Source organism: Ochotona curzoniae, unplaced genomic scaffold, assembly GCF_017591425.1.
Source record: "Ochotona curzoniae isolate NIBS_2020 unplaced genomic scaffold, NIBS_Ocur_1.0 scaffold_2453, whole genome shotgun sequence".
Lineage (NCBI taxonomy): Eukaryota > Metazoa > Chordata > Mammalia > Lagomorpha > Ochotonidae > Ochotona > Ochotona curzoniae.
Window position 1 is genome coordinate 7,226,262 of NW_024467094.1, and position 27,774 is coordinate 7,254,035.

General features: G+C 53.3%; 1 protein-coding gene and 2 non-coding genes across 4 annotated transcripts; 1 reads left to right on the forward strand and 2 right to left on the reverse strand.

Annotated features, from left to right (window-relative positions):
* Positions 1 to 80: 80 nt before the first annotated feature.
* Positions 81 to 152, reverse strand: TRNAQ-CUG. Its single transcript has one exon. It is a non-coding gene; the product is annotated as a tRNA-Gln (tRNA).
* Positions 153 to 570: 418 nt separating this feature from the next.
* On the reverse strand, positions 571 to 643 carry TRNAK-UUU. The gene has a single exon. It is a non-coding gene; the product is annotated as a tRNA-Lys (tRNA).
* A 1,024-nt stretch (positions 644 to 1,667) lies between these two features.
* On the forward strand, positions 1,668 to 26,525 carry ALOXE3 (arachidonate lipoxygenase 3). 2 transcript variants are annotated; one of them, XM_041000585.1, is made up of 15 exons: positions 1,668 to 1,880; positions 2,360 to 2,564; positions 2,969 to 3,053; positions 3,525 to 3,644; positions 3,930 to 4,055; positions 6,682 to 6,785; positions 7,265 to 7,437; positions 8,223 to 8,366; positions 8,455 to 8,658; positions 8,774 to 8,860; positions 9,359 to 9,528; positions 10,391 to 10,512; positions 20,995 to 21,095; positions 21,598 to 21,768; positions 25,914 to 26,525. In XM_041000585.1, exons 1-15 carry the CDS (start codon positions 1,734 to 1,736, stop codon positions 26,091 to 26,093), a joined length of 2,139 nt encoding a protein of 712 aa, XP_040856519.1. In that variant the 5' UTR covers positions 1,668 to 1,733; the 3' UTR covers positions 26,094 to 26,525. The 2 variants fall into 2 exon arrangements, with proteins under 2 accessions (XP_040856519.1, XP_040856520.1); XM_041000586.1 differs by having other exon boundaries at positions 1,734 to 1,880; positions 3,933 to 4,055.
* Positions 26,526 to 27,774: the final 1,249 nt, after the last annotated feature.

The window sequence follows — 27,774 nt, forward strand, 5'->3', positions numbered from 1 at the left end:
GTTTTGCCTTTCTCCACAGATTTTTTTTTCCCTCACAAGAGGTCACTTGCAGAAGTCGCACAGAGCCTGAACAAAACGAAAGGTTCCACCGAGATTTGAACTCGGATCGCTGGATTCAGAGTCCAGAGTGCTAACCATTACACCATGGAACCCCGGCTCGCTCAGCACTTTCCCAGATTCTATACGTTAGTAAGCATTGTTCCCTCCCTGTTATTTTCGGAAAAGGCAATGCAAGTAAACACGTGAACATCGCACACGAAATATGGACTACCTATTATCAACTTCTCAATCATACATAGTGTTCAGAAAGTTGCATGCAAAAATGACAAAATTTCATTGACTTTGAAATATTTTTGTTTATGAATGATTATACTATTGTAATAATATGAGGAAAATCAGTCGGGGTGGAAATTTGAGGACGGGGTAGGGAAATCTCAGACCCTATGCAATTGTACTATAAAATTCAAAATTAAAAAAATAATTAAGAAGATTTTTGTTATGATAAATGTTGAAACGCTGAGTTAGTACATTATTACAATTAACAGCCTCAACATAAAGGAAAAACTGACGCGCCCGAACAGGGACTTGAACCCTGGACCCTCAGATTAAAAGTCTGATGCTCTACCGACTGAGCTATCCGGGCTCTTGCTCTGCTTTGCTCCTCCATTTTAGAAAAGGTCTCCATAGAGGACAGCAGTGGCCCACAAACCCGCGAGGGAACCGAGCGTTTCTGCTCACACGATTCATGTGCAGACCCGAGGTCGCGAGTGTAGACCGGCGGCCGTGCTGTTAGCGCTTTTCTCGGTACCCGCCTTTGGCGCCAGAACAGCGGCGGGATCGCAGGAGCCTAGAACGCTGCGGTGCCGGGCCCGGCCGCCCGGGGCCGCCCTCGGCCAAGCTTCCACCCTGGCTCGGGTGACCTACATCCATCCAGGACACCTCGGGCGCCCGGGGTCCCCACCCACTGCCCCGCGGGTCGAGGGCGGCCAGGAGCGGAAAGAATGCCCCGTGGGGGCCCGGACGCTCTGCGCCCCGGCTCCTCCGCCTTCTCCGGACCCGCCCTGTCTCAGGCGCGGGAGGCTGAGGTCCACCGGAGGGGTGGTGTGGGAGAGCAGCTCCTGACCACCTGCTGTGTGCAGCCTGGCGCAGACGACTCACCTGCGTAGGGCTGTAGTCATGTGCGACTCATGACCGAGAGCCGCTCACCTGCGTGCAGTGAGTCACGGGTAACTCACTTGCAGGAATTCAGGCACCCCGTGCCCCGTTCTGGCTGAGGGGAGAGGGGCACAAAGGGTTTTGAGGGGAAGTTGGGGCAGGGAGTATCAAGGGTCTCATTGGGGCCCCTGAGCAGGCAGAGGGCAGTGTCCCAATCACACAGGTGTCACCTCCCTGTCGCCATCTCAGCGTCTGGTCCCTCCTTCCTTCCCTCCCTTCCTAGGGCACCCAGGATTCCGATCTCCATCTGGGTGAGACAGCCAGAGGGACCGGCTGTGCCGCAGGGGAGCAAACAAGTATTAGGGTGCAAGACTGTGGGTGGGGAAAGGGAGGCTGGGCCACCACCTGGGAGTTTTGGAGAGAGCTCAGGAGTATCAGAGAGAGAGAGAGAGAGAGAGAGAGAGAGTTGGGTCTTCTTGTTGCTGGTGCCCCAGTCCTCTGCCCAGTAGCCAGCTGCTCACCTCTTCTGACTGCGCTGCAGTGGCCAGCATCGTGGGAGCTCCCTCCTCCCTCCCATCATGGCTGTGTACCGCCTGCGCGTGACCACGGGTCCCTACCTGATGGCTGGCACCCTCGACAACATCTCTGTCACCCTGGTGGGTACATGTGGGGAGAGCCCCAAGGAGCGACTGGACCGGATAGGCAGGGACTTCGCCCAGGGATCGGTGAGTACACAGAAGGGGCGGGGGGGCTGCCGTGGAAAGGCGAATTCCTCCTGGACAGGGATGCGGGCCCTGACCCGTTCATCACCTTCTCCATTGTAGACTCTGTCTTTTCTGGTGGGGGGCAGGGAGATGAGCCCCTTTCTTGGCTTGCTAGCTCTGGTTATACTGATGGTGGGCCTCAGGCAAGTCGTTGGGGACTGTTAGCCCTGACTTCCTCTGCCCTGGGCTCCGAATCTGCCTGTTTTCCCAGCCCCAGGGTTGTTCCATGGTGGCTTGCACGAGGGAGCTTGGAGCTGCTCCGCTCAGCCGAGCCACACCTACTCGCGCCCCCGAGTAGGGCTGCCCTCCGTGATCCCTCCTATCCGGGCTGGTCAGAAGCTGGGTCAGACCGAGCTGTGGGCTGCGTCTGGCCAGGCGGACACCGGGATGGCCGTGGCCGTTCCTGGGCTCTCACTCCTTGGCTGCCTTCATCCGCGCAGGTCCACAGGTACAAGGTGCGCTGCGCCGCGGAGCTGGGCGAGCTCCTGCTGTTGCGCCTACACAAGGAGCGCCATGCGCTCTTCCGCAAGGACTCCTGGTACTGCAGCTGCGTCAGCGTCACCGCCCCAGACGGCACCGTCTCCCAATTCCCATGCTATCAGTGGATCGAGGGCTACCGCATCGTGGAGCTGAGGCCGGGAACAGGTGCGCTCCTGCCAAAATCGTGGTCTGGGACTAAGAAATGGGAGTGTCTCATCGAGTCTGTGGGGCGAGGGACGCTGGGCTCCCAAGTAGATATATTCAATAAAAGAAGTAGCTCTCTCAAGCTCTGAAGTGCAAGGGCTTTGGGACAGCACTGATTTGGAGGGGAGGCCAAAGACTCATGTCGACCTGAGAAGATGGTTTAAAAAGCTCATGGTGAAGTGAAACGGAGAGAAAAATTTCATTTTCACACCAACACCTGCTACACTATTCTGCCCCCCTCAACACAAAACACTTGGCCTTCTGCAGTCTCCCCGACTTTTCCGAGTGGAATTAAACTGCACAGTGGTGGGGGAGGTGGTGGTCCACCAGAGCTGCAGATAAAGAGGCACTTTCGTTCCCCACAGCAAGAACTATTTGTCAAGATGATTCCCTTCCTCTCCTGCTGGATCACAGGAGACGGGAGCTGCAGGCCCGGCAACAGTGCTACCGGTGAGTGGGTGGGGGGACCATTCCCCTTCTACTCCCCCAATTCTGACCTCAACCCTCGTTAGATTGCTCATCATTGCCCCTGGTCACGGTGTCTGCCTCGGGACTGTGGAGCCCTGAGTCTGGGCCCAGATGACCAGCGCCAACTGTTGTGCCCCAATACCATCCTTGAGGCTGTCCTGAAGCCCCCACCAACCTGATCCCAACATCGGGAAAGATCCTGGTACTCAGCCACCTCAGCCTCACCCCCAAACTTCTCATAACCTCAGTCTTCACACAGCCTGGGCTTCAGCCATGGTGATGTTCGTGTCACCCTCAAATGCCTCTCTGCAGGGAACCAGTGCTGTGGCACCTCCCCCGGCAGTGGGTGATTTCTAGGGTTTTGTTTGTTCCCTTTGTTGGTTGGTTGGAGGCCAAGGCTTTTGCTTCTCCTAAGCCTGACCTCCCCCACACTTGGCCTCTCTCCTTGGGCAGCTGGAAGGTCTACGCCCCCGGCTTCCCCCGCATGTTGGACGTTAGCAGCTTTGAGGAGGTGGAGGGAGACAAGAAATTTGCCTTGACCAAGACAGTGCCTTGTGTGGACCAGGAGGACAGGTGAGGATGCAGGCTTGGGAAGGTGGAGGAAGCTGTTTGGGGGTGGCGAGTGGTGCTGGGGGGACAGGGGCCAGGCAGTCTGGAAAGCAGAGTGAGTGTGTAACAAGGGCAGTTTCATTGCAGGGTTAGGAGCTTGCAAGGCCTCCTCCTGTGTGTGTATGTGTGAGGTCATCTGGGGTGGGGGCAGAGTAAGGAGAGAGGGGAGGAGTCTTGGCGAGTGGGGAGAGGGAGCAGCCGGCCCCTCACTCCCTGGCCTCCATCCCCATGTCGCCCCCTGCCCTATAGCAGTGGGAATCGGCACCTGCCTGGCTTCCCTATGAAGATCGACCTCCCATCCCTGCTTCACATGGAACCCAACATCCGCTACTCTGCCACCAAGACGACCTCGCTGCTGTTCAACGCCATCCCCGCGTGAGCCCCGCCCATCTGCACCCCCAGCCCCTGCTCCTGCCCCCAAGCCCTCCACCTCCTGGGCTCCTCTCTCATTTCTTCCCATGTGTCCCCATCTCGGTCTCGATCCACCCCCAGCACCCCTCTCCTCCTGGGACCTCCCGTCCCAAGCGTCAGCTGATAAAACACGCTCAGTGCTGACTTGCGGGGTGGGGCAGAACCTTCTGGGAGGAGGTGACATCAGAGCACCCCAGACTCAGACCCTAGAACCATGGTGTTTGGGCTGCGCCATTGTCCTGTCCGCTGGTTGGCTCACTCGTTTAAGTGTCGACACCATTCATGTCAATCTCAGAGGTTTAGAGGAGAAACAAAAGAGAATGCCCCATGCTCGTGGCTCAATCTGCATTACTCCGTGGTAATGCGAGGAGGTAACCTTGGCTGTGAGTTGTCCCCAGTGTCCTTAGGGAAGTAGCCGTGTAGTCAATTAGCAGTCAGGGGGCTCAGCTGAAGCCAACAGGGAGTCACCCTGTGGTGCCTAGAGCAGGGGATGGCCCTTAGGGAGAGGGAGACAGGACTGGAGCAGGCCTGGAAGAGGAGTAGAGGGGAGACAGCATGCAAGGCCCAGGAGCCCCTTTTTTGGCTGGAACAGGAAACTTAGTTGACCCCTTGGGTGGGGGTTGTGGTATGCCCAAAGGAGGCCAGGCCAGGGGGAGCCGGGCCCTCATCCTGCGGGCCACTGTGCCCTTGTGGAAGGACAGGAGAGTGCATGGGGCTCAGGTCTGCAATGGAAGGCCTGGAGAGAGCGTGCTGGGATCTTGAGCTTTAGGATAGGAACGTGTGGCCAGGCCCAGACAGAGCTGACAGGCTGCAGGAGCTTCCAGGAAGCACGGGGCATCAAAACCTGCTTTTTTTTTTTTTAACCTGAGAGGCAAAGGAGGCAGAGAGTTCCCACTAACTGGCTTACTGTCCACATGCCCACCAGGGGTAGGATTGGACTGTACCCAAAACCTAGGAGCCAGGAACCCAATCCAGGTCCACCCATGGGTGACAGGAATGCAACTATTTTTTTTAAAAAGATTTATTTATTTTTATTGGAAAGGCAAACCTATAGAAAGAAGGAGAGGCAGAGAGAAAGATCTTGCATCTGCTGGCTCACTCCCCAAATGGCCATAGTGGCTGGGGCTAAATTGATCCAAGGCCAGGAGCCCGGAGCCTCCTCTAGGTCTCCCATGTAGGTGCAGGGACCCAAAGCTTTGGGCCATCATCTGCTGCTTTCCCAGGCCACAAGCAGGGAACTGAATGGGAAGTGGAGCAGTCAGGACACGAACCAATGCCCATATGGGATGCCGGCACCTGAAGACAGAGGATTAACCACAGCGCTAGCCCCAGAATACAATTAATTATAATCAATTGAGTTGCCAACACTGCTACCCAGGATCCTTGTCAGCTGGACACTGGCATCAAACCCAGACAATCTGATATGAGATGGGGGCATCTAACACCTGACCTATGCCCCAAGCATTGATGGGCAGGCCTTTAGCAACTACTGGTGTGAGCCAGCACAGGTGACTTTGCTTCTTCACCTGTCCCATCTATAAACCACGCCCCACCCCCAGCACTGCCACAGCTGCCTTCCTCAGGAGCCTGCCCTCCTCATGGCACAGCCTGCCTTGTTGGCCCACAGCCCACATGTTCTGTGTCCCATTCTCCTGTCTTTGGGTCAGCCCCCACAGGGAGTGCTTGTTACAGGCTGGGTAGGTGCAGCCATGCGAAGCCCAGTCCTTGCCCTGTGCAGTTCATCATTCCACGAGGGATGCACCCCATGTTTACAAGGGAGATGGCAGGAATGGGGTATGCTTGTCTCAGATCTGGCTTCATAAAGGAGCTTGCACTTGGGGCGTGCAGGGAAGAACAGACTTTGTCCCATGTGGAAACACAGTAGCGGGGGCAGGGTGGTTGTCTAGGACGAGCACCACTTAAAAGAGAGCAAGGACAAGTACATTTCATTTTAAGCACTTTTCTTTCTTTCTTTTAAAGATTTATTTTTATTGGAAAGGCAGATATACAGAGAGGAGCAGAGAGAGAGAGAAAAATCTTCCATTCGCTGATTCACTCCCCAAGCAGCTGCAATGACCAGGATTGAGCCGGTCCGAAGCCAGGAGCCTCTTCCAGGTCTCCCATATGGGTGCAGGGTCCCAAGGCTTTGGGCCATCCTAAACTGCTTTCCCAGGCCACAGGCAGGGAGCTGGATGGGAAGCAGAGCTGCTGGGACTAGAACTGGTGCCCATATGGGATCCCGGTGCATTCAAGGCAAGGACTTTAGCCACTAGGCTACTGTGCTGGGCCGGCACTTGTTCTTGGTTATAAAATGTTGCTTAAGGTCATAAACAAAACAAAAACAAAAAAGCAAGCGAGCAGCAGATCAGTGCCCAGGAAGGGAAGCGCTCACATCGCCCTCAGGCAGCCTGCCCCACCATTCAAGGCTCAGCATGCCTGCGGGTGTGCTGGCAGAGCAGGCCTTAGTTGTCCCCTCCTGTGGGGACTGCTAGCTTCTCCCGCTCCTGGGGATCGATCCTGCTGGGTCCTGCTGAGGCCCCCAGCACCCCCAGGCCCCTCCCCTCTCACCTGTTGCTGGCTGACTCCTCAGGTCCTTGGGCATGAAGCTCCGGGGACTGCTGGACCGCAAGGGCTCCTGGAAGAAGCTGGATGACATGCGTAACATCTTCTGGTGTCACAAGACCTTCACGTCTGGTGCGTGTGCAGAGCCAGGCGGGGACCCCAGTTCCTTCTCCTCCACCCCCATTCTCAAACCCCTTCCTCTGCTTCCCCCACAGCTGGATTCCAGAGGCAGGTGCTGGCAGCCTCTGCTCAGGGACTCAGGGGGACCACTCTGAGTGGGGGTGGGCAGAGTAAGGCCAGGGACACTGCTCGCCTGGGGGAGGGGGAGACATGTGGTCTTGATTCCGACTAAGAGGGTTACAGAACTCCTCTTCCCCCCTTCTCCCCCTGAGAATTCTGGACTTTCCAGCTGGAAAAGCTTGGGTTCAAGTCCTTAAGTGGGGAAGCCACTTGGCCTCTGGGACCTCCTGGTGATCAGGGTTTGCTTACGCCTATGGCATCGAGTTGCTGGGACGAAAGCTCAGAGCACAGGACCCAGCAGTGTAGGTCTGGGTCCAGGCGGGCCATTCCCACGCGGAGTGGGCCTCTCTCTTGCCCCACTCCCACTCCAGAGTATGTCACAGAACACTGGCACGAGGACCACTTCTTTGGGTACCAGTACCTGAACGGGGTCAATCCCGTCATGCTCCACGCCCTCTCCACTTTGCCCAACAAGCTGCCAGTCACCAATGAAATGGTGGCCCCTCTGCTAGGACAGGACACGTGCCTGCAGGCAGAACTGGAGGTGGGTATGGACCTCAACTATGGGCCTGGTAGGAGGGAGACAGTGGCGGGAGAAGCTCGTGCTGCCTGTGTAGACAAGAGACACGTGTGTAGGTTAGGGGTTTGGGCAGCCTGGGCCGTGTCCAGCCGGCAGCCCCCACACTCCGGGGCTGGGGGAGGAGGGGACCTTGACCCTATTTCTTCCCAGTAGAACGGATCTGAACAAGGGTCTGGTGGGGCTTAAAGCCTGCAGAAGTGGTGGGAATGAACTGGGCAGATGGCTTGACATGGCTTCTCGGGAGGCCTTGCTTCTGTGCTTGGGTGTGTCCAGATGGCAGGCACTGAAAGAAGGCAAACAGTTCAGAACAGGCGTTAGAATAGACACCCGCCTACAGCAGGAGTAGTCTTGGAGGGCAGGACATCTGCAGGCTGGACTAGCTGCACAGTCTTCTCTCTGGGGCCTGCCCAGACAGGTGTTGACTTCTGCTGTTGTTGGATACGTGATGGTCAGCTGTGGAAGGGATTCCATTGGAGTTGAGAGAGTAGGCAGATGTGGGAGGAGGAGAGGACGCCGGCTTAACCCAGCCAGAGGCCAAGGTCAGCCCGTTGCATAAGGAAGGACTTCGCTGGACCTCATTCCAGGCATTCTGGGAAGGGTGGGGTACTCCACCAAAATGAGTGAGGCTCAGGACTGCAGAGACCTTCCCTTGCCTCGGGGAGGGGAGTGTGTGCAGGCGAGCAGGCCAGGGAGAGGGATGCGGGACGCTGGTGGGGAGCGCTCTCTAAGGCTCTAAGCCCCTTCCCCAGAGGGGGAACATCTTCCTAGCCGACTACTGGATCTTGGCGGACGCCCCCGTGCATTGCCTCAACGGCCACCAGCAGTACGTGGCCGCTCCGCTCTGCCTGCTGTGGCTCAACCCGCAGGGGGCGCTGGTGCCCTTGGCCATTCAGGTGAGCCTGGGGAGTGACTAGGGGTGCGGCCGGGGCATTGGGGCTCCAAGTCCTGAGACCCCCTCACCCCCATTGCCCTCGGCTGCAGCTGAGCCAGACCCCCGGGCCAGAGAGCCCCATCTTCCTGCCCACCGACCCCGAGTGGGACTGGCTGCTGGCCAAGACGTGGGTGCGCAACTCGGAGTTCCTGGTCCACGAGAACAACACGCACTTCCTGTGCACACATCTCCTGTGCGAGGCCTTCTCCATGGCTACCCTGCGCCAACTGCCGCTCTGCCATCCAATTTACAAGGTCCGTGTGGCCCCGGGATGGGAGCCAGCACAGGGGCCAGGGTCCTGGAGGGAGGCCTGCTCCCCAGTGCCCTCTGCCTTCCTCATGCAACCTCCCCGTCTCGCTCCATTCACAGCTCCTGCTCCCGCACACCCGCTACACACTGCAGGTGAACACCATCGCCAGGGCCACGCTGCTCAACCCCGAAGGCCTCGTGGACAAGGTGCGGCCTTCTAAGGCATCCCTGAGGTGCTCAGGCCTTGCCCACAAGCTTGCTTCAGCTGCCCACTCCTGACCACAGGGCCTGCCCCTCTAGCAGTTCCCACCCATGCCTGGCCCCACGCCCCGCCCCATTCACCCTGTCCATATAAGCCTGTCCCAGCCCTCGGATCGCACCCAAGAGTACCACCCCCTCAGACTGAGTTTCCATGGGAGCCCTAGCCCAGCTCTGCTCTCAACTGACCTCGCCACCTGCCAGACCCTCATCTCTTTTCCTTTCAGGTTCATCTAGTTATCAAAAGCTCAGGGTCTCTTCGTAGGCACGTAGTAGGGACCCCAGCCACAACAGGCCAGCCCCCTATGGGTGTTTGGCGGTCTGAGGCTGCTGGGTTAACCTAAGAGACCTTCAGTGGGTGGAGGCATTAGCTTATTTCGTCCCCAGGCAGCCGGGTGAGCGGTGAGCGTTAGGCTGGCTGGGAGCCCAGCTGTGCTGTGTTCCCAGGTCACGTCCATCGGGAGGCGAGGTCTCCTCTACCTCATGAGCACGGGTCTGGCCCACTTCACCTACACCAACTTCTGCCTCCCCGACAGCCTGCGGGCCCGCGGCGTCCTGGACATCCCCAACTACCACTACCGCGATGACGGCCTGAAGATCTGGGCGGCCATTGAGAGGTGTGTGTGGGGGGGGCTCAGGCAGCCCATCTGGCTCCAACGCCTGGGTCTCCCGGCTTCTGGTTAATGTGTGTGCGTGTCCTGGTGTAGAGGCTTCCTAGGATGCTGGTTGGGGGGGATCCCAATGACAGGGGGTACCATCTGGGTACTTGTGAGAGAGCAGGTGGCAGTGGGAGAAGGTGGCAGTAGGAGAAGGTGGCAGTGGGAGAGCAGGTGGCAGTGGGAGAAGGTGGCAGTGGGAGAAGGTGGCAATGAGATAGCAGGTGGCAGTGGGAGAGCAGGTGGCAGTGGGAGAAGGTGGCAATGAGATAGCAGGTGGCAGTGGGAGCAGGTGGCAGTGGGAGAGCAGGTGGCAGTGGGAGAGCAGGTGGCAGTAGGAGAGCAGGTGGCAGTGGGAGAAGATGGCAGTGGGAGAGCAGGTGGCAGTGGGAGAAGGTGGCAGTGGGAGAGCAGGTGGCAGTAGGAGAAGGTGGCAATGAGATAGCAGGTGGCAGTGGGAGAGCAGGTGGCAGTGGGAGAGCAGGTAGCAGTGGGCTATGGATGCTTGGGGCCTCCAGGCTACCAGGTGTGCTTCCTCCCAGTAGAGAATGGAAGAAGGAAAGGGGCAGGGAGGGGTGCAGCAGAAGCTGATTCCCTCAGGATTGCCTCAGTCCGCCATGATGCAGAAATGGGGACAGGACCTAAGGGAAGTCCCCTTCAAGGACTCTCAGGGGTCTCTGGTCATCTGCCTGTCCCCACCCTGAGCATCAGTGGACTTTCCCCACCTTGTCAGTGGGCCTTGGTGTTTCTGGCCAGGTCTGTGCCCCAGGTTCTTCTCCCCAGCCCCCTACTGACCCAGGACACCAGCATCTTTTTCCTGCAGCTTCGTCTCAGACATCGTGGGCTACTATTACCCCAATGACGTATCCGTGCAGCAAGATTCGGAGCTGCAGGCCTGGGTTGGCGAGATTTTCACTCAGGCGTTCCTGGGCCGGGAGAGCTCAGGTACCCCCTTGCAATCCCCGTCCCCCTAAACACATCCCAGTGAGCACCCTGGCCCACCCCCACCTCACCTACTGACCGGGTTTGAGTGCCACGTGGTCCCTGTCCCCACACAGCAAATGAGAAGGTGAGCACTTCGCTCCTCCGGCTCTCTGCTTTTAGCCCTGCCCAGCTACTCAGCCATCTCTTGGCGTCAAAGGATCTGGACTCTTCTCTCCTACCTGTTGTGCCAGGAGGCCCCTGCAGCCACCAGCCACTGTCTGTAGGCCTCTTGGTGGAGGGCTTTGGCCTTGCAGCTTGATCTTCACTCCCGCTGTTGCCAACTGTGTCTCTCCCCCATCGCTGTCTTTCCACCTCTGGCCCCTTTCCTCCTGTCCTTAATCTCAGTACCAGAGATTAAGCTCATGTCCAAGACACCCCCCCTTGGTTATTTATTTATTTATTTATTTATATTTACTTGAAAGGGGGAACAAGGAAAGAAAGTGGGGTTTTCCCTCCTGGTTTTCTCTCTAAATGCCTATAGCAATCAGGGCTGGATCAGGCTGAAGCCCAGGAGCAGGGACCTCTGGATCTCCCACCCCAGTGTCAGGGACTCAAATACTTGGGCCATCGCCTGCTGCCTCAAAGGGCGCTCATGAGCAGGAAGTTAGAGGCAGAAGCGGAGCGAGGACTCAGATCCAGACACTCCAGAATGATTTGTGGACATCCTAAATAAACCACTTTCTAACCCCTGTGTCAAGTCTCACCCTCCCTCTACTTTCTTCAGTACTTTCTCTCTCTCTCTTTCTTCCTTGCTTTCTTTTATTGGGAAGTCAGATTTCCAGAGACAATGAGAGACAGACAAATATAGGTCTTGCATCCACTGGTTCACTCCTCAAGTGGCCACAATGGCCAGACCTGAGCCGATTCAAAGCTAGGAACCAGTAGCTTCTTTCAGGTTTATCATGTGAGTGCAAGGTCTCAAGGATGGCTTTGGGCTGTCCTTGACTGTTTCCCAGGCCACAGGCAGGGAGCTGGAAGGGAAGTGAAATAGCTGGGTTACCAACTAGTGCTCATATGAGATCCTGGTGCATGCAAGGCAAGGACTTCAGCCACTAGACTAACATGCTGGGCTCCTTCAATACTTTTTCTTAGCTCTGGGGAGGACTGGTTCTTCTGACGCCCCTATTTCTTCTTGGGGTCTACTGTCTCCCCATCCTAGTCCCATGGCTCATCCTGACTCAGTCTCCCCTCTTGACCCTTCCCAAATAATCTTTCTCTCATTTCTCCTCTAAATCTTATTTCCAAACTCTTATGTATTTATTTATTATTACTTTAAAAATATTAATTTATTTTTATTGCAAAGTCAGATATATATATAGAGAAAGAGAGATAGCGAGGAAGATCCTCCACTGTTGATTCACTCCCCAAGTGGCCACAACAGCTGGAGCTGAGTCAATCTGAAGCCAGCAGCCAGGAGCTTCTTCTGGGTCTCCCACGCGGGTGCAGGGTCCTCCACTGCTTTCCCAGGCCACAAGTGGAGAACTAGATAGGAAGTGGAGCCACCAGGATTAGAACTGGTGCCCATGTGGGATGCCAGCACATTAAAGGCGAGGGCTTTAGCCAATAGGCTACTGTGCTGGGCTCTTATTTATTATTATTATTATTTTTTAATTTATTGGGGCCTGGAGTGATAGATTAGTGGTTAAAGTTCTCACCTTGAACACTCCAGGATTCCAATATGTGCAGTGGTTGGTAACCCAGCTGCTCTACTTCCCTTGCAGTTCCCTGCTTGTGGCCTGGGAAAGCAGTAGAGGATGGCCCAAAACCTTGGGACTCTGCGTGGGAGACCTGGAAGAAGCTCTGGCTCCTGGCTTTGGATTGGCTCCAGTTGTTGTGGCCTCTTGGGAGTGAATCATCAGATGTAAGATCTTCCTCTCTGTCTCTCCTTTTCTCTGTATATCTGACTTTGCAGTAAAAATAGATTATTTAAAAAATGATTTATTTATTGGAAAGGCAGACCTATAGAGAGAAGAAGAGTTAGAGAGAAAGATCTTTCATCTATTGGTTCACTCCCCAGGGGTCAGAGCTTAGCCAATCCAAAGCCAGAAGCCAGGAGCCAGGAGCCTCCTTCAGGTCTCCCATGCGGGTGCAGGGTCCCAAAGCTTTGGGCCGTCCTCTGCTGCCTTCCTAGGCCACAAGCAGGGAGCTGGATGGGAAGTGGAGGAGGTGGAGGATTAGTCAATTGAGCTATTGTGCTGGGTCCTGATTTCCAAACTCAGAAACCTTCCCAGATTTCCATCTGCTAGCCCCAGAAGGGTTTTTCTTTTGGGCATCTTTTTGTTATTTTTAAGGATGGCACACGATAGCCACGTGGTCCCTCTACAGAAAGGCGTTTGGTTTTGCTTGGGGCCCCTGCAGCAGGCAGTCTGTCCTCCAGACCCCACGATGCACAGGAGACGACGGAGCCTCTGAGGGGAGACACAGGAAGCTCCGGGCTGCACAGGTGCCTGTCCTCCACTCCCCCAGCCCTGGCTTGTGAGTTCGGGTTGTATGAGGACTCCGTGTTTCTGGTGATTCCTCCTGTCTCAGGTCATCTCCCAGGAGAACAAGCAGCTGAAGTAGCTCCCCCCGTGAGGGGTATGGAAGCTTCTTTGTAAAACAAAGATGTTAACAGAAAACTCAGAAGTAACAAGGTACTTCAATAAGTCCTTGGGAAGTGGAATGAGATGACGATTTTGGTGCAAAGTTTGTGAAACCCACGCTTAGTCTCTTCATAACATTGCACCAAAAGAAACATCTTTGGATTTCATGTTCCACAATTTTTGAATTTTATTTTTATTTTTTAAAAATATTACTTTATATGTTTGTTGGAAAGGCAGATTTATAGAGAGGAGAGACAGACAGAGAAAGATCTACCATCCACTGGGTCACTCCTCAAGTGGCCACAATGGCCAGAGCTGAGCCAATTCGAAGCCAGGAACTTCTTCCGAGTGTCCCATGGCTTTGGGCCATCCTCTACTGCTTTCCTAGACCATAAGTATAGAGGTGGATTGGAAGTGGAATGTCCAGGAAGCTAATAGGTGCCTGATAGGGATGCCGGCACTTGCAGGCAGAGGATTAGCCAGCTGAGCCATCACACCAGTCCTGCACATTTTTATTTTTAAACCAACTTACCTGTTAATGTTGTTTTCCACAATTTAACAAATGTGTTTATTTTATCTATTTGAGATAGCGCATGCTCGCATTCGCCTTATATTGGTTCACCTTCCAAATGCCTACAATGGACAGGACTGGGCCGGGCCAAGCTGAGGGCGCGAGCTGCAAACTCACTTTGGGTTTCCCATGTGGGTGGCAGGAATCCAATCAACCTGAGCTCTCAGATCTGCTCCAAAGGTGTGCATTAGCAGGGAGCTGGAGTGAGTAGCTGGGGCTGTACTTGAACTTGGGCATTCCTATGTGGGCGTCATCTCCTCACATTTTTTTAAAGTACCCTTGCTCAGTGTAATAAGCAGCTGTTTAGCCACCACAGAGCAAACAATTGCAAATATTCTGGCATGGTAGTTACCTCTGTGTGTGTCTTGCTTAAGTCTTTTAGAATGACGGTCACCATATTGTACCCCTAATCAATATGCGCCTTCAAGAACAACATTTTTTTTCTTTCTTTCTTTTTTAAAGATTTATTTGTTTTTATTACAAAGTCAGATATAGAGAGGAGGAGAGACAGAGAGGAAGATCTTCCGTCTGATGATTCACTCCCCAAGTGAGTGCAACAGCCGGTGCTATGCCGATCTGGAGCCAGGAATCTCCTCCAGGTCTCCCACATGAACCGGCGCCCATATGGGATCCCAGCGCATTCAAGGCGAGGACTTTAGCTGCTAGGCCACGCTGCTGGGCTCCAAGAGCAACATTTTCTAGGCAAACTGCCATTTTCAGATTTCACAAGTTGACCGTGACCTTCAGTGATACCCTCAAGTCTGGTCCAACCTCAGATTGCCCCACTGCTCCCTCTCCATGCCATCGCCACCACCCCCCCAACCTCCAGATCCTATCAAATCAGCAGCCAAGCCGGGCCACGTGCTGAGCAGCTTGGGTTTCGCTCCAACTCCAAGGTCTCTTTTATTTAGAACAAGGTCTTAGCATTTCCGCTTGTGAAAGTCACCCGGTGTGGACTTACGGAAGATTCCAGACTCATTGTCCTGCGGAATGCCTCACCCTCCGAATTTATCTAATTGCTTCCTCCCGATGTGGTTTGTCTTGTTCTCGGCGTCCTGTGTATTTTGTAGACTGGACACGGTCTCTCTAGGTGAAACGTTTTTGGCAAGAATTGGGTTCAGGTGACTCCCTGTTGCCACACACTGGGAGGGAGAGGCGTGTAAAGTCAGCTGTCTTTTTGTCAGGGAGGCCGGGAGTGGTTTCTAGGTTAATAAGGTGACAGCCACCTCTCTCTTGGCTTTTTAAGAGGGTGACCCTTCCCTGTGTTTTGCAAACCTGCCGTTCATCATGAGTTGCCCTGATTTTAGCTACTCCTCCCACCCCCACCCAGAGCAATTGTTTCATATTGGGGGCTTATCCATTTCCTGTTTGAGACCCAGAGGGACTGTCATTACTGTTGACTTAATCCCATCTTTATTGGTTAGATATGTGTTTTACTTATTTGAAAGACAGCCACACACACACACACACACACACACGCACACACACATCTCTCATCCCTTGATTTGCACCTGCACTGGGCCCAGAGAAGGCAGGAGTTGAGAATTCAGTCTGGGTTTCCCTAAATAGGTGGCAGGGACCCAATTATTTAAGCTGTCACCCGCTGCCTCTCAGGGTGTGAAGCAGGAATCAGGCCCAGAGCCAGCCTGGAAGTCAGGACAGGAATGTGACCGTCCCAAGCAATGTTCCAATTCCTGTGTCAGTTGCATGCCTGCCATCTTTCTTTATGGAACTTGTCTGTGATTCAATTCACCAGATCACTCTTTGGGTTGGTACACTTCTTCCAGTCACTATAAACTTCTCATTCTAGATTGATCTATGACACCATGTCAGAAAGTTTGCAGAGGGGTGGGCATTTGGGGCAGGAGTTAAACATGTGCATCCTGCATCCCGCATCAGAATGCCTGCTGAACCCAGGCTCAGGAGCTTCGTTTGGGTCTCCCAGGTGGGTGGGTGGCAGAGGCCCAGATACTTGGGTGCCTTCTGCTGCTTTCCCAGGGGCGTTAAGTGGGAGCTGGATAGGTATTCAGACAAGATTGGGCGCGTTCAGGATGGTATGGCCGTAGATTGGATAGGCATTCTCAACAGGCATTCTGGCATCCCAGGAGGTGGTTTAACCCACTGCACCACAATGCCTCCATTTCTGACCCAGCTTCCTACTAACAAGCACCCCAGGAAACAGCAATGATGGCTTGGGTTCTCGTTACCGATGTCAGAGGCCTGGATGTGGTTCTAGACTCCTGGGCCAGTCGTGGCTGATGCAGGCATTTGAGGAGTGAACCAATGGATGGAAGATCTTCCTATGTCTGTTTCTATGTTTCTTTGCCTTTCAAATGGAATGAAAATAAATAGTAACATTAACTAAAATTTTTTTAAAAGTTTATGGAAAAATAAAATAAAAAATAACTTTATGTTGATGCAAAGATTTTGAAATCCATGAAGTCTTTTCCATGAATTTTTAAAATATCTCCTATGCATGAGTACCAGGTGTTTGTTTTTTTTTTTTTTTTTTTGGCAATACTATAAGCTTAGGTCTTAAGTAACTTTGATGACAGTTTCTATGAACTTCAGTTATTTGAAAGAGCAATGCGAGCACACACACACACACACACCCCTTCTACCCACCTGCTTATTCCTCCAAATGGATACAATAGCTAGGCCTGGGGCAGGCTGTAGTTAGGAGCCAGGAAGCCCCCCACGGCCTCCCAGGTGAGTGACAAGGGTAACGAAATACTCTGTGGCCTCCCAAAGTGTGCCTTCACAGGAAGCTGAATTAGAAGCAGTCACCAGGGTTCAAGCCAGGCGCCTTGATAAGAAGGTGTCTGGGGTGGCAGCTTAACTTGCTGTGCCACCACACCAGCCCCAATACCCTTGTACTGGAAAGCAGATTGCACCCACTAACCCCAATCAGTCTGACTTTGTTTCCAGGAAGCAGGTGGCGATGAGGGATACATAACATGACCTACATGTTGATTCTCTTAGATCGTCCAACCCAGGTTTATTTTGCCACACACTCCAAGGCAGGTGGATGCCCAGTCTTTCCCCCACAACCCATCCCTCTGTTCTGTCACATCACCCCCCTTCACTCATCCCATCTCCAACCACTGAGCCCTCTCTGATACCTGCCCCCACCCCACTGTCTCCCTAAATTCAGTTGGGTAGCCAATCCCTCGTATCCCCACCGTTTTCCAGGGTCACACCCCTCTGCCTGTCCTCATGGCGCTCTTCTCTGTAGCAGCTACTTGCCAATCAGTTCCCCTCTGCCAGACTCTTGCTCTTTGCTCACCAAACCTGTGGGGCCACCGCCCTGCTAATCCCCTGTAGTACTGCCCAGGAATGCCAGGCCCTGGCACCACTGCAGCCTCGCCTGTTCCTTGCTGATGTCTAGGATTTCTCACTGTGGTGTCTGACTTGGGTGTGCACTGACTCCTTCCCTCCCCAACTCTCCCATCCCGCAGTAATTACTGGGTTCATAATACATATCAGCTATTGTTCCGGGTGCTGGGGTTTAGCTGTGAGTGAGACAGACAGAAACTCCAGGCTTCATGGAGCTTAACGCGCTTTGGGGAAGATACAGCCAGCCAACCAGGAGACAGGCGTGCGGGTGGCTGTGTGCACTAGGATGAAAAGCAAACCGGCATGGGCAATTGTTGTAGGAGGTGCTGATGCCTGAGAGCTCCCACTCCCTGAGGGACTCAGGAGGTACGGGGGCCCTGATCTGAACGTTTGAGAAACCTCAGGAAGGCCTGTGTGGCTAGGGTGAGCGAGGAGCAAAACTGTGAGCAAAACTGGTGCGCTCCAAGAGTGACTCGGGACAGGATGCAGCAGGATGGCGGAGAGGTGCGTGAGATGGATGGCACCCGGCGAAGGCTGTCGTCATTGGGGCATCTTTTCTTAAAATGTTTAATTTTTAAAAAGATTTATTTATTTTTATTGCAAAATTAGATATACAGAGAGGAGAGACAGAGAGGAAGATCATCTGTCCGATGATTCACTCTCCAAGTGGCCGCATTGTCTGGAACTGAGCCGATCCAAAGCCAGCAACCAGGAGCCTCTTCCAGGTCTCCCACGCGGGTGCAGGGTCCCAAGGCTTTGGGCCGTCCTTGACTGCTTTCCCAGGCCACAAGCAGGGAGCTGGATAGGAAGCGGGGCCGCCGGGATTAGAACCGGTGCCTCCTATGGGATCCTGGTGTGTGCAAGGTGAGGACTTTAGCCGCTAGGCAACTGTACCAAACTCCAATTTTTATGTTATTTTTAATATTGTTTACATAGTTGAGAGGGTTGCATGCCCATGTGGGCTTCCAGTTAAGGTGGGGAGGTGGGGAGGGTCAGGTGTAGAGGAAGGTGGGTGAAACAAATGTTTCCATTTTTTTTCCTCCTGTGTCCACAGAGGAGGAAGGGGAGGGAGGTCGTTTCTTGCTGTCAAACTATATCACCACTCGGGGAATAGGGGACAGTCATTTGATGATGCCCTAGAGACCCCGATGTGGGGAAAAATATCCTGAGGATATCACTGGAGTTGTTTTGATAGTTCTGAGAAGTTGTTGGTTTTGTTGCTCCAGGACTGAGATAATCTCCCCCACATCTATTGGTTGACGAAGTCCACCTTAGTGCCTCCACAGATGCAGGAACATGTTGCAAAGCTCGGTGAGAATTCTCCAACTAGTTCTGCTTTCCATCCACTGATGAGGCAACTGATGTCCCCTCCTGGTCCAGTCCCAACATATGTACTCCAAGGTTGGAACACATATCCTGTGATTTTCCCTGTGGCCAGGGTCTGAGTCCAGCTGTCTAGATGGGAAGTTCTCTAAGAAACCTCACCTGGAGTGACTTCAGACTTGACTCTCGTGTGTGCCGGGCCAGTGCAGGGTCAGGTGTCATCTGTCACCTGCACCAGCCAGTGCACATACTGGTGGATGCAACTGCCTGGTCAGTTCCACCCTAGCTGGTGTCTCACAGGAGCTTTGAGCTTAGCCAGCCCAAACAGATCTGATCTTCATGCAAACCAGTGGGTGCCACAGCCTAGTCAGGGCAACTCCCAACAACTCCCACCAGGTCCACCCCCAGCCCCAGTTTTTGCACATGCCAGCCTCTGCTATGACCTAGTCCAGCCCAGCCTGCATCCTATCTGGCTCTCATGTGCACCCATTGGTGCTGCAGCTTAGCTCAGCATCACCTGCCCCCAGACCCAGTCCTCACATATGCTGACAAGTACTGCTACCTTGTCCAGCCTGGCCTGCCCCAGCCCTAATTCTTGTATTCACCAGCAGTAGGTACAAGTGGTAGGTAGCCCAAAGTTCCCTTGCTAAGCATGTGCTCCAAACCCTGGATCCTACATCTGCCAGGGGTCTTGTGGTTCAGTCTGACATGATTCGCACCCAGCCCTGGCACCTGCCAGCTGGTGTTGTGCCTAGCATGACTGGTGCACACTCATTCTGGTCTTGTGTACTCGAGCAGGTGCAACAGCCTAACCCAGCCTTGTCTGTCATCGGTCCTAGAAGCAGCATCTCAGCAAGGGAGTCCTTGAAGTTCTCCCACCAAGCCCACTTTCAGACCCAGATCTTGTGCATGTCAGTAGGTACTGTGGCCAAGACTGAGAAGGCCCATCCCCAGTCTCAGCATTTGCCAGAAGGTGCTACAGCCTGGCTCAGCCCAACCTGCTTGTTCCCCAGTCCCAGCTCTCGCTGGTGGGTGCAGTAACCCATCCCAGCCTGTCCCAGCCCCAGCTTGGGTGCTATGGTCCAACCCAGTCCATTGGAGGACCCTTTAGGGTCCTGTAAGGAGATGGTGGGAGTCCTAGTTAATCTGCATGATGTGAGGCAGGGATTCTGAGGGGCTGAGGGATTGGATCCAGTGTTCAGGAGCCCCTCAGAATCCTAGGAGCTGCTGGAACAGCCAAGTCCTTGGGTGCAACCCTCCTTTGTGCTTTACGTTACCTCTAGATGTCTTACAATCTCTATTAGTACAAATTGGGTTTCCATGGTGGCATTTGGAAACAAGAACAAAAGAAAAAAAATCTCTACCTGGTCCACCACAGATCACAAATACCACTGCAGGTATTTAATCCGTAATTAGTTGAGTCAGAAGACAGGGGCAGGACTCCCTGGATGTGTAGAGAACCACTGTGGGAGAGCCGGGTTTGGAGAGTGTACGGAGGAACAAGACCATGTTTTGACGTGCGGGTGAGGATGTGACATTAGCAGCTGCAAGGACACCTGCTGTCAAGGCTGGAGTTCAAGTGCAGGTACAGCCAGAGGTATGCACTTGGGAGCTGCCAGCAAGTGGCGGGAGGAAGAGCTGCAGGATTGGGTAAGATGGGTGAGGCACAGAAAGGAGGGTCTGCACACTCAGCTGGGAGCTCTTCTGCCTCCTTTTTCCATTCTACGCTCACCTGTCCTTTGGCCCTGGGAGGGTCCACCTCTTCTAGGAAGGCTGCCCAACCTCTCTAGCCCCAGTGCCTGTTTCTGCCCTTTGTACTTTTGGTCAGTCCTCAAAGCTCTGGGTATTCTGAGGGGCTTTTCTCTGCATTCATCACTGGAGCATTTAAAAAAAGATTTTATTTATTTTTGTTTGAAAGACACATACACACACACACACAGAGAGAGAGAGAGAGAGAGAGAGAGAGAGAGAGAGAGAAAGGCAAATATAGAGACAGAGATTTTCCATCCATTGCTTCATGCCCCAAATGGCTGCAACAGCTGGAGCTGGGCCAGTCTGGAGCCAGGAGCCAGGAGCCTCTTCAAGGTCTTCCATGTGGCTGCAAGGGCCCAAGGCTTTGGGCCATCCTCCACTGCTTTTCCAGGCCAGAAGCAGGGAGCTGGATGGGAAGTGGAGAAGCCAGGACTTGAGCTGTCACCCACATCAGGGACCAACACTGTAGCATTGCCTTTCCTTACTAGAGTTTTTGAGGTGTACAGTCTGCCCCTAGGCCCAAAAAGGGGATCCACTGCTAAGCTGGAACACTTTGTGGCAACATGAGAAGAATGATGTTATCAGGTGTTATTTCAGGCTGCCGCTGGAAGTGCCTCAGAATCCGGATGGAAGGCAGCTCGGCATTCTGACGGAGGCCAGTCCCATTGAGAGCCTTGCTCAGACCCTGCTCCCATCCTGACCCTTGCAAAGACCAGAACCCTTAGTGATGACTGATTCTGATCCTGATCTTAGTGTCCGGACAGCTGTAGTCAAACATTTAGCCCTCCTTCTTTCACCATCCCCCAGCCCCAAGCTGCCCCTAGGAATCTGGCCTCTTCCATCCACACCCTCCTTTTCCCTTCCTCCTGTACCACCCAGGCTTCCCCAGCCGGCTGTGCACTCCCGCAGAGCTTGTGAAGTTCCTCACTGCAATCATTTTCAACTGCTCCGCCCAGCATGCTGCGGTCAACAGCGGGCAGGTGAGGCTGCCGGGGGGGCCAGCCTGGGGCATTAGGCACAGCAGCAGGCTGGAGGCCAGAGATGAGATGAAGAAAGCAGGGACGGGTCAGGGCTGGGATGGCTCTCGGATCAGGATTGGGGCTGGAGTGGCACCTGGGGTAGGGTGAAGGGCTTGAGGAACGGGGGTCAAGCTTGCAATGGTGGGGCCCCGCTGGGAGTCACTTTTGGAACACAGCTAGGGGGATATCAACCTCCTGTGGTGTGCCAGCCCAGAGCCCTCTGTTAGAATCAGCGCCCCGGTCTGGATCCTTCTCCCAGTCTAGTGACTCACTCCACTGGTCCTGGGAGGGATGATGGATGGGCTGACTTCTGCCCCACTTCCAGAACTTTCTGCCCTGAAACCATCCTACCCTTCTTTGTCACAATCCCCTCATTCCCTCTACTGCAAGGCCTGGGCTGGTGGGGGTGATGAAGACAGAGCCTGACTAGCCAGCTGACTCACCTGGGGTGGGGTCTCCACAGCATGACTTTGGGGCCTGGATGCCCAATGCTCCATCCTCCATGAGGCAGCCCCCACCTCAGACTAAGGGAACGACCACCCTGCAGAGTTACCTGGACACCCTTCCGGAAGTGAACATCACCTGTAACAACCTCCTCCTCTTCTGGTTGGTCAGCCAAGAGCCCAAGGACCAGGTGTGTGCATGGCGGGGGGCCGGGGGGCGGCAGTGTGATGAGAGGGGCAAGGCTTCGTCGCTGTGGAGGAGACAGTGACTGTTGCAGGTGTGTGGGACCGACTGGCTGATGGGTTTGTACCCATGGCTGAGCTGACTTCGGTACTTCGTTTCTCTATGAAGTGGCAATTGACGCCTAGAGACACGCTCCTATATCCACCCATCCTCCTATTCATCCATCCACCCATCATTTATTCATCCAAGCATTCCACAAACATTGTGGGGGGTACCCGCCACATGTCAGCACAGTCTTGGACTCCCAGGCAAACAGAGACCTCCCAACCTCCATGAAGCTTATGGTCTACTTGATGAGACATAAAAGTGAGAAAGGGCACTGCAGCGTTGTAGGAGCGGGCAGGCAGGGATTCCATCATTGGATTTGTACTTGTACCAGACATGTGTGGGCAGCCATGAACTTATCCTCACGAGCTTACCGTTTAGTGATGGAGGAATCCAGCTGGGTCTAGGGGCACTCAGGAAGGCTTCCTGGAAGAAGTGACCCCTAGTCTGACATCTGTGACAATCAAGAGTTTGGCAAACAAAGGGGATCCGGATTAGATTCCAGGCAGTTCAGGACTTTAGCCACTAGGCTGCCGTTCTGAGCACATGAATAAAATTTTTAGAGAAGAGGATGGGAAAGGGGGGTGGTTTCCCTCTTCATAAATTAGTGATAAGTTTAGCCTGGGAATATTTTCAGTTTTTTGTGGGAGACTTGGAAGAGGCTTCTGGCCTCCTAGCTTTGGACTGGCCCAGTCCTGACCATTGTGGCCATTTGGGGAATGAACAAATGGATGAAAGATTTATTTATTTTTGTGTATAACTCTGCCTTTTAAATAAATAAATTTTTAAAAATTTGGCTTGAGAGGTAGAGAGAGAGAACTTCCTAACTGCTGGTTCACTCCTCAAATGTACCAAAGGGATAAGAAATAGAACTTGATTCAGGTCTTCCACGTGGGTGTCAGGCACCTGAAGAAGTTGAGTTGTCACTGTAGCTTTCCAGGGTCTGCCTTGGTGGGAGTCAAGAGTTGAATCCAGGCAGCCCAATGTGGGGCTTTGTTATCTGCTAGCCAAAACGCCTACCCCGAACCTGGGCCCTTTTAACATCAGCAGCAGTCACTGGTTGAGACTTTCATTTTGTAGTGAAAATGTTGTGTGTGTGTCGTAGCGGAAACATTGTCTTCAAACACACACCAAGTAGCTGTATTTACAATGCTCAGGGCAGGCCACCACGAATGATCGGTCAAAGCAGTCTCTGCAGAGAAAGGGGGATCAGAGAGATTCAAGCATTTGTTTGCTCTCCCGTGGCCAGGAAGCGAGTGTTGAATCCGATCTATCATATTTCTGTGCTCTGCCAGCTTGATGTCTACAACTATGAGACGTCAATCTGGTAAAGAAGGTGTAAACTACAGGCCAGTCTGTGTGTGGGGGGCAGGCAGAGAGAGGGGGACAGAATTTTTAACACAGAGCATTAGGAATAAAAACAGCATGCAGCCACAAATATGGAAACTCTACAAATGTTTTAAATTTTTAAATTTAATTTGATTTGTTTTTTAACTCTACAAATCTTAAGGAATCGTCATTCATGGTTTTGTGTGTGCCAATTTGGACATCTACCCGAAATGTCTGATTTTCTAGTCAAACAAAAACAATCATGACTTGACTCGGGCAGAAATGAAAATCATTTACGTGGATATAAATGGTGCCAGAAGACCCAGTTTCTTCAGGCCGTTGTAAACAAGCAATTCCCAAGTCAGCCTGCCTGGGAAGAGGAGAGTAGCTTCCCCAGGCGTTTTGTTGGATTACAGAGCCCAGGTCCCAGCCCCTGGCGGAGATAACGCACTTCAGACGGACAGGTCTCTAATCCCAGGCCCACGCTCCCCACCTGCATGACCCTGCGTATGTAATTTGGCCTCTCTAAGCCTCTATTTCCTTATCTTCCAAGTGAGCATGATAAAGGCGCCTGTCTCAAGGGTTGGTGTGAGGTCATGATGGTCCATGCAAGGTGCTTCCGTGTCAGCTGTTATTAAGAAAATGAAATCGTGAAGCCGCCCCACTTAGCTACTGTCTTACTTCGGCTGGTGAAGGCCAGCAGTGAGTAGCTAAAGGATAATAACACAGCACGCACCGAGAGACCGAGAGGAATGAAAGGCCGGCTCAGCCTTGTGAAATCTAGCAGTCTAATTCATTACTCCGATAAAGGAAGGCACCATGTAATCACCCTAATGTGCCCTGAAAAAGCGTTGGATGAGTGCGAATAGCCATTACAAATAAAAACACAGGGCACAACAAAGGTTTTTTTTTTTAAAGTTGATTATTTGAAGCACAGAGTTTGAAAGAGAGGGAGAGAAGATCTTCCATTCACTGGTTCACACTCCATCTTCTGGGCCGTCTACTGCTGCTTTCCCAGGCACACTGGCAGGAGCGGGACTCGAAGTGGAGCAGCTAGGACTGATGTGTTTGCGGCTATCAGCCAGGGGTCGGAGGGCATCACAGGTGGAAGTTTAACATACTGCACCACAACACTGAACCCACAACTTTTTTTTTTAAGATTTATTTTTATTGGAAAATTAGATATACAGAGAGGAGAGACAGAGAGGAAAATCTTCCATCTGATGATTCACTCCCCAAGTGGCCACAGCAGTCAGAGCTCAGCAAACCCGAAACCAGGAGCCAGGAGCTTCCTCCAGGTCTCCCACATAGGTACAGGATCCCAAGGTCTTGGGCTGTCCTCGACTGCTTTCCCAGGTTACAAGCTGGGAGCTGGATGGGAAACAGGGGCTGCTGGGATTAGAATGAGCACCCATATGGGATCCCGGTGAGTGGGAGGCAAGGACTTTAGCCACTAGGCTACTGCACTGAGCCCTGGCCTGACAACCTTTTAAAGAGTTTTGATAATATGTGTATTTCACATGGTGGACATTTGGGGTAGACATTGTCTGGGCTGTCCACATCACATATCAGAATATGTGATATTATTACTCCATAGGGGAGTAGAACCAAGAGCTCTCTCTCTCTCTGTATTTTTCAAATAAAAATAGATAATTTAATACAAGTAGTATAAAATTATCATTGTCTTACAAAAAGATTCCCTCCCCCCATTTGAAAGGTAGAAAAAGGGAGAGGTTTGTCATCTGCTGGTTTACTCCCCATATGGTTGCAACAGCAGTGTGGGCCAGGCCTGAGCCTGGGGTGACGAGCCTTGGCCATCTGTCCCATTGCCTCTCCAGGCTGGTTTGGAAGTGGAGGCATCACTCGATCCCAGGCCCTTTGATATGGCATGTGGGTTCGCAAGCGGTGGCTTACCCCACTACACCACTGCATCAGCCTCAGAAATCTATTTTTATTAAAAAGTGTGTTCCAGAAAACATGGCCCATAGGGTAGAGCAATAGAGTTCTTACTAAAATCAGGGACAAGAGAAACAGGTCCTGGTTGCTGCTGCCATTAACACTGGGCTGGGGGGCTTTAGCAATAGATAAGGAAACGAATGGTCAGACGCAGCAGAGCTGGCAGTAGCTGCAGTGCATGAGGGGCATGCTGGAGGGGTCTGAGTGCCATCGAGGAGGTGAAGCCAGGGCATGGGGTGGGCAGCCTGGTCACACAGTGAGTCCTGAGCTCTGGGCAGCGATGCCCAAGGTTCACTGTGCCACTCCTTGGCTGTGATCGGCTGTTGTATAGAGTGATCGCAGGTGGTGGTGCTGGTGTTGGCCAAGGTCCCTTTTATTAGTGGCTGGTGGGGACACCTTGAGAACGCTAAGCTGGGGGCCTCTGTGGTGGAATTCAGGGTAGCTGGGGGTGGTGGGTCTAACCTGGCTGTTTTTGTAGGAGCAGTGTTTAGGTGTAGGTCATTGGGCTTGAGTTCTTTTGCTTCCTGGAGGAACCCAACCCTCCCGTCCACTGTCAGGAGCCCGGATCAGGCGCTTGTGGGCTGTCCCGTGATGCTCAGTTCTTCCCAGCGCTGCGTGGGCTGTGGGGCTGTGGGAGGGTGGGGACCGGCTGGCTGTGCCGGGTCAGGCTGCAGAGAGCAAGACTTTGGGGATGCTGGGTGTGTATTTCCAATTCACCTTTCGAGGAGTGCATTGGCACACGTGGCCTTCATTGTCCCCCAGAGGCCCTTGGGCACGTACCCCGATGAGCACTTCACGGAGGAGGCCCCACGGCGCAGCATCGCCGCCTTCCAGAGCCGCCTGGCCCAGATCTCCTGCGACATCAGGGAGCGGAACCGGGGCCTGGCGCTGCCCTATGCCTACCTGGACCCTCCACTCATCGAGAACAGCGTCTCCATCTAAGCTTTTCCTGGCCAGCCCCAGAGGAAAGGGCAGTACCAACAGGGGGAGTGCCAGCTGCTCCCCGCCTTCCTCGCCTTTGCCTCTGGCCGGTTCTCCAGCAGCCCCAGCTCTCTGTCTGCAGTGGGAACCTTTTCCAGCTAAGATGGTCCTTGTATCACGTGGATTGGACACTGGGCTAGAAGCTGATGGCCTGTGGGTGGGGTGGGGGATGGGAGGAGGAAAGCCCTGCTCTATTCTAAGCTTTCCAAGCATCCCTGGACCCACAATTTCCCCTCCAAGCCCAGAACAACCAGCTCTTCTGGCTTCTTGCCTGGCAGCTGGGCACAGCAGGGGGTGTGAGCCTGAACCTGTCAGGTGGGCCCCTTTCCCCAACACCTGTAAGGGGAACAGAAGATGGGATTCAGCCTCTGCTCCCCGCCCCAGGACTCTCAGCTGCGGATCTTTCTCAGGCCCCGGCTCTGACTGTGTACATGGGATCCTGCTCCAGCTCTCAGCCTACCCCACTCTCATCCCTCCAGCTCAGCCTACCCCACTCGCTCATCCCTTTCTCCCTTTTTGTCCTTACACCCAGTGAGTTCAATAAAAACTAACCTATTCGTCTCTCATTGTGTTCGTCTCTTAAGCTGAAACTGAAAAACCAGGCAGGAAATGTGACACAGTGGGTTAAACTGTTGTGGGCTGCTGGCATCCCATAGTGGTGTCGGTTCATGTCCCGGCTGCTCCCTGCTAAGGCGCTTGAGAAAGCAGTAGAAGGTAGTCCAAGTGCATGGACCCTTGCCATTCATTTGGGGGAGACCCAGATGGAGTTTCTGGCTCCCCCAGTTTTGGCCTGACTCAGATCTGGCTGTTGTGGCCATCTGGGGTGGGAACCAGTGCATGGAAGATATTGATGTCTTTTTCTCCTCTGATGCTCTGCCTTTCAAATAAACAATTCTTTAAAGAGAGCTGGTGTGTATTTATGGGGTACCATGTGATGTTTCCATTCCTGTATGTACCATGCAATGCATAAAACCAGGTAAACATATCCACCACTGCAAATATTTCCTTATGGTAAACACTCCCAATCCCTTCTTCTCACTTTTACACATGCATACGCATACACAGACAGGCATTTGGTGTCTGGCTTTGATTCCTGTTTCGTTTCTCACCATTCTCATCCAACTTCCTGTTTCTGTGCACCCTGAGGAGTGGTGAAGTCCTACCCTCCCCTAACCATGTGATGACCCAGGTTGAGTTCCAGGTTCTTGACTCTGGCTCAGCTCCAGCTATTCTTGGCATCCTGGGAGGACCTGTGTCTCCATCTCTCTGAATTTACAACTTCAGTGAAACCATTATCATGCAATAGAATGGGAGAACACGTTTCTTCTGTACAACTGTCATGTACTGCCCCTTAGCCAACCAATTCCCAGCACTCTCTCCCCTACCCCTTCCTAGTCCCTGGTACCCTACCCCTTCCTAGTCCCTGGTACCCTAGTCCCTGGCACCCTAGTCCCTGGCACCCACATTTCACCTGTGAGCACAGTCACGTGACATTTGCCTCGCGACACAGCAATGTAAAGCTTATCCTCATTTTCCCTTCTGTTTTTCCATTTTCACATGTGTGTGGTGGTGGTGGGGTGGGGGGGGAAGTAGGGGTGCCTAGGGAGGAGGGGGTGTCGGGGGATGTGGTGGATAAAGGGAG

What these genes read in the sequence shown, in the direction of transcription:
- ALOXE3 (XM_041000585.1), top strand. Translation starts at nt 1,734, where the DNA reads ATGGCTGTGTACCGCCTGCGCGTGACCACGGGTCCCTACCTGATGGCT. An exon ending in GGAGCTGAGGCCGGGAACAG is followed by an intron (nt 2,565 to 2,968) that starts GTGCGCTCCTGC and finishes CGTTCCCCACAG; the next exon opens with CAAGAACTATTTGTCAAGAT. An exon ending in TCACAAGACCTTCACGTCTG is followed by an intron (nt 6,786 to 7,264) that starts GTGCGTGTGCAG and finishes CTCCCACTCCAG; the next exon opens with AGTATGTCACAGAACACTGG.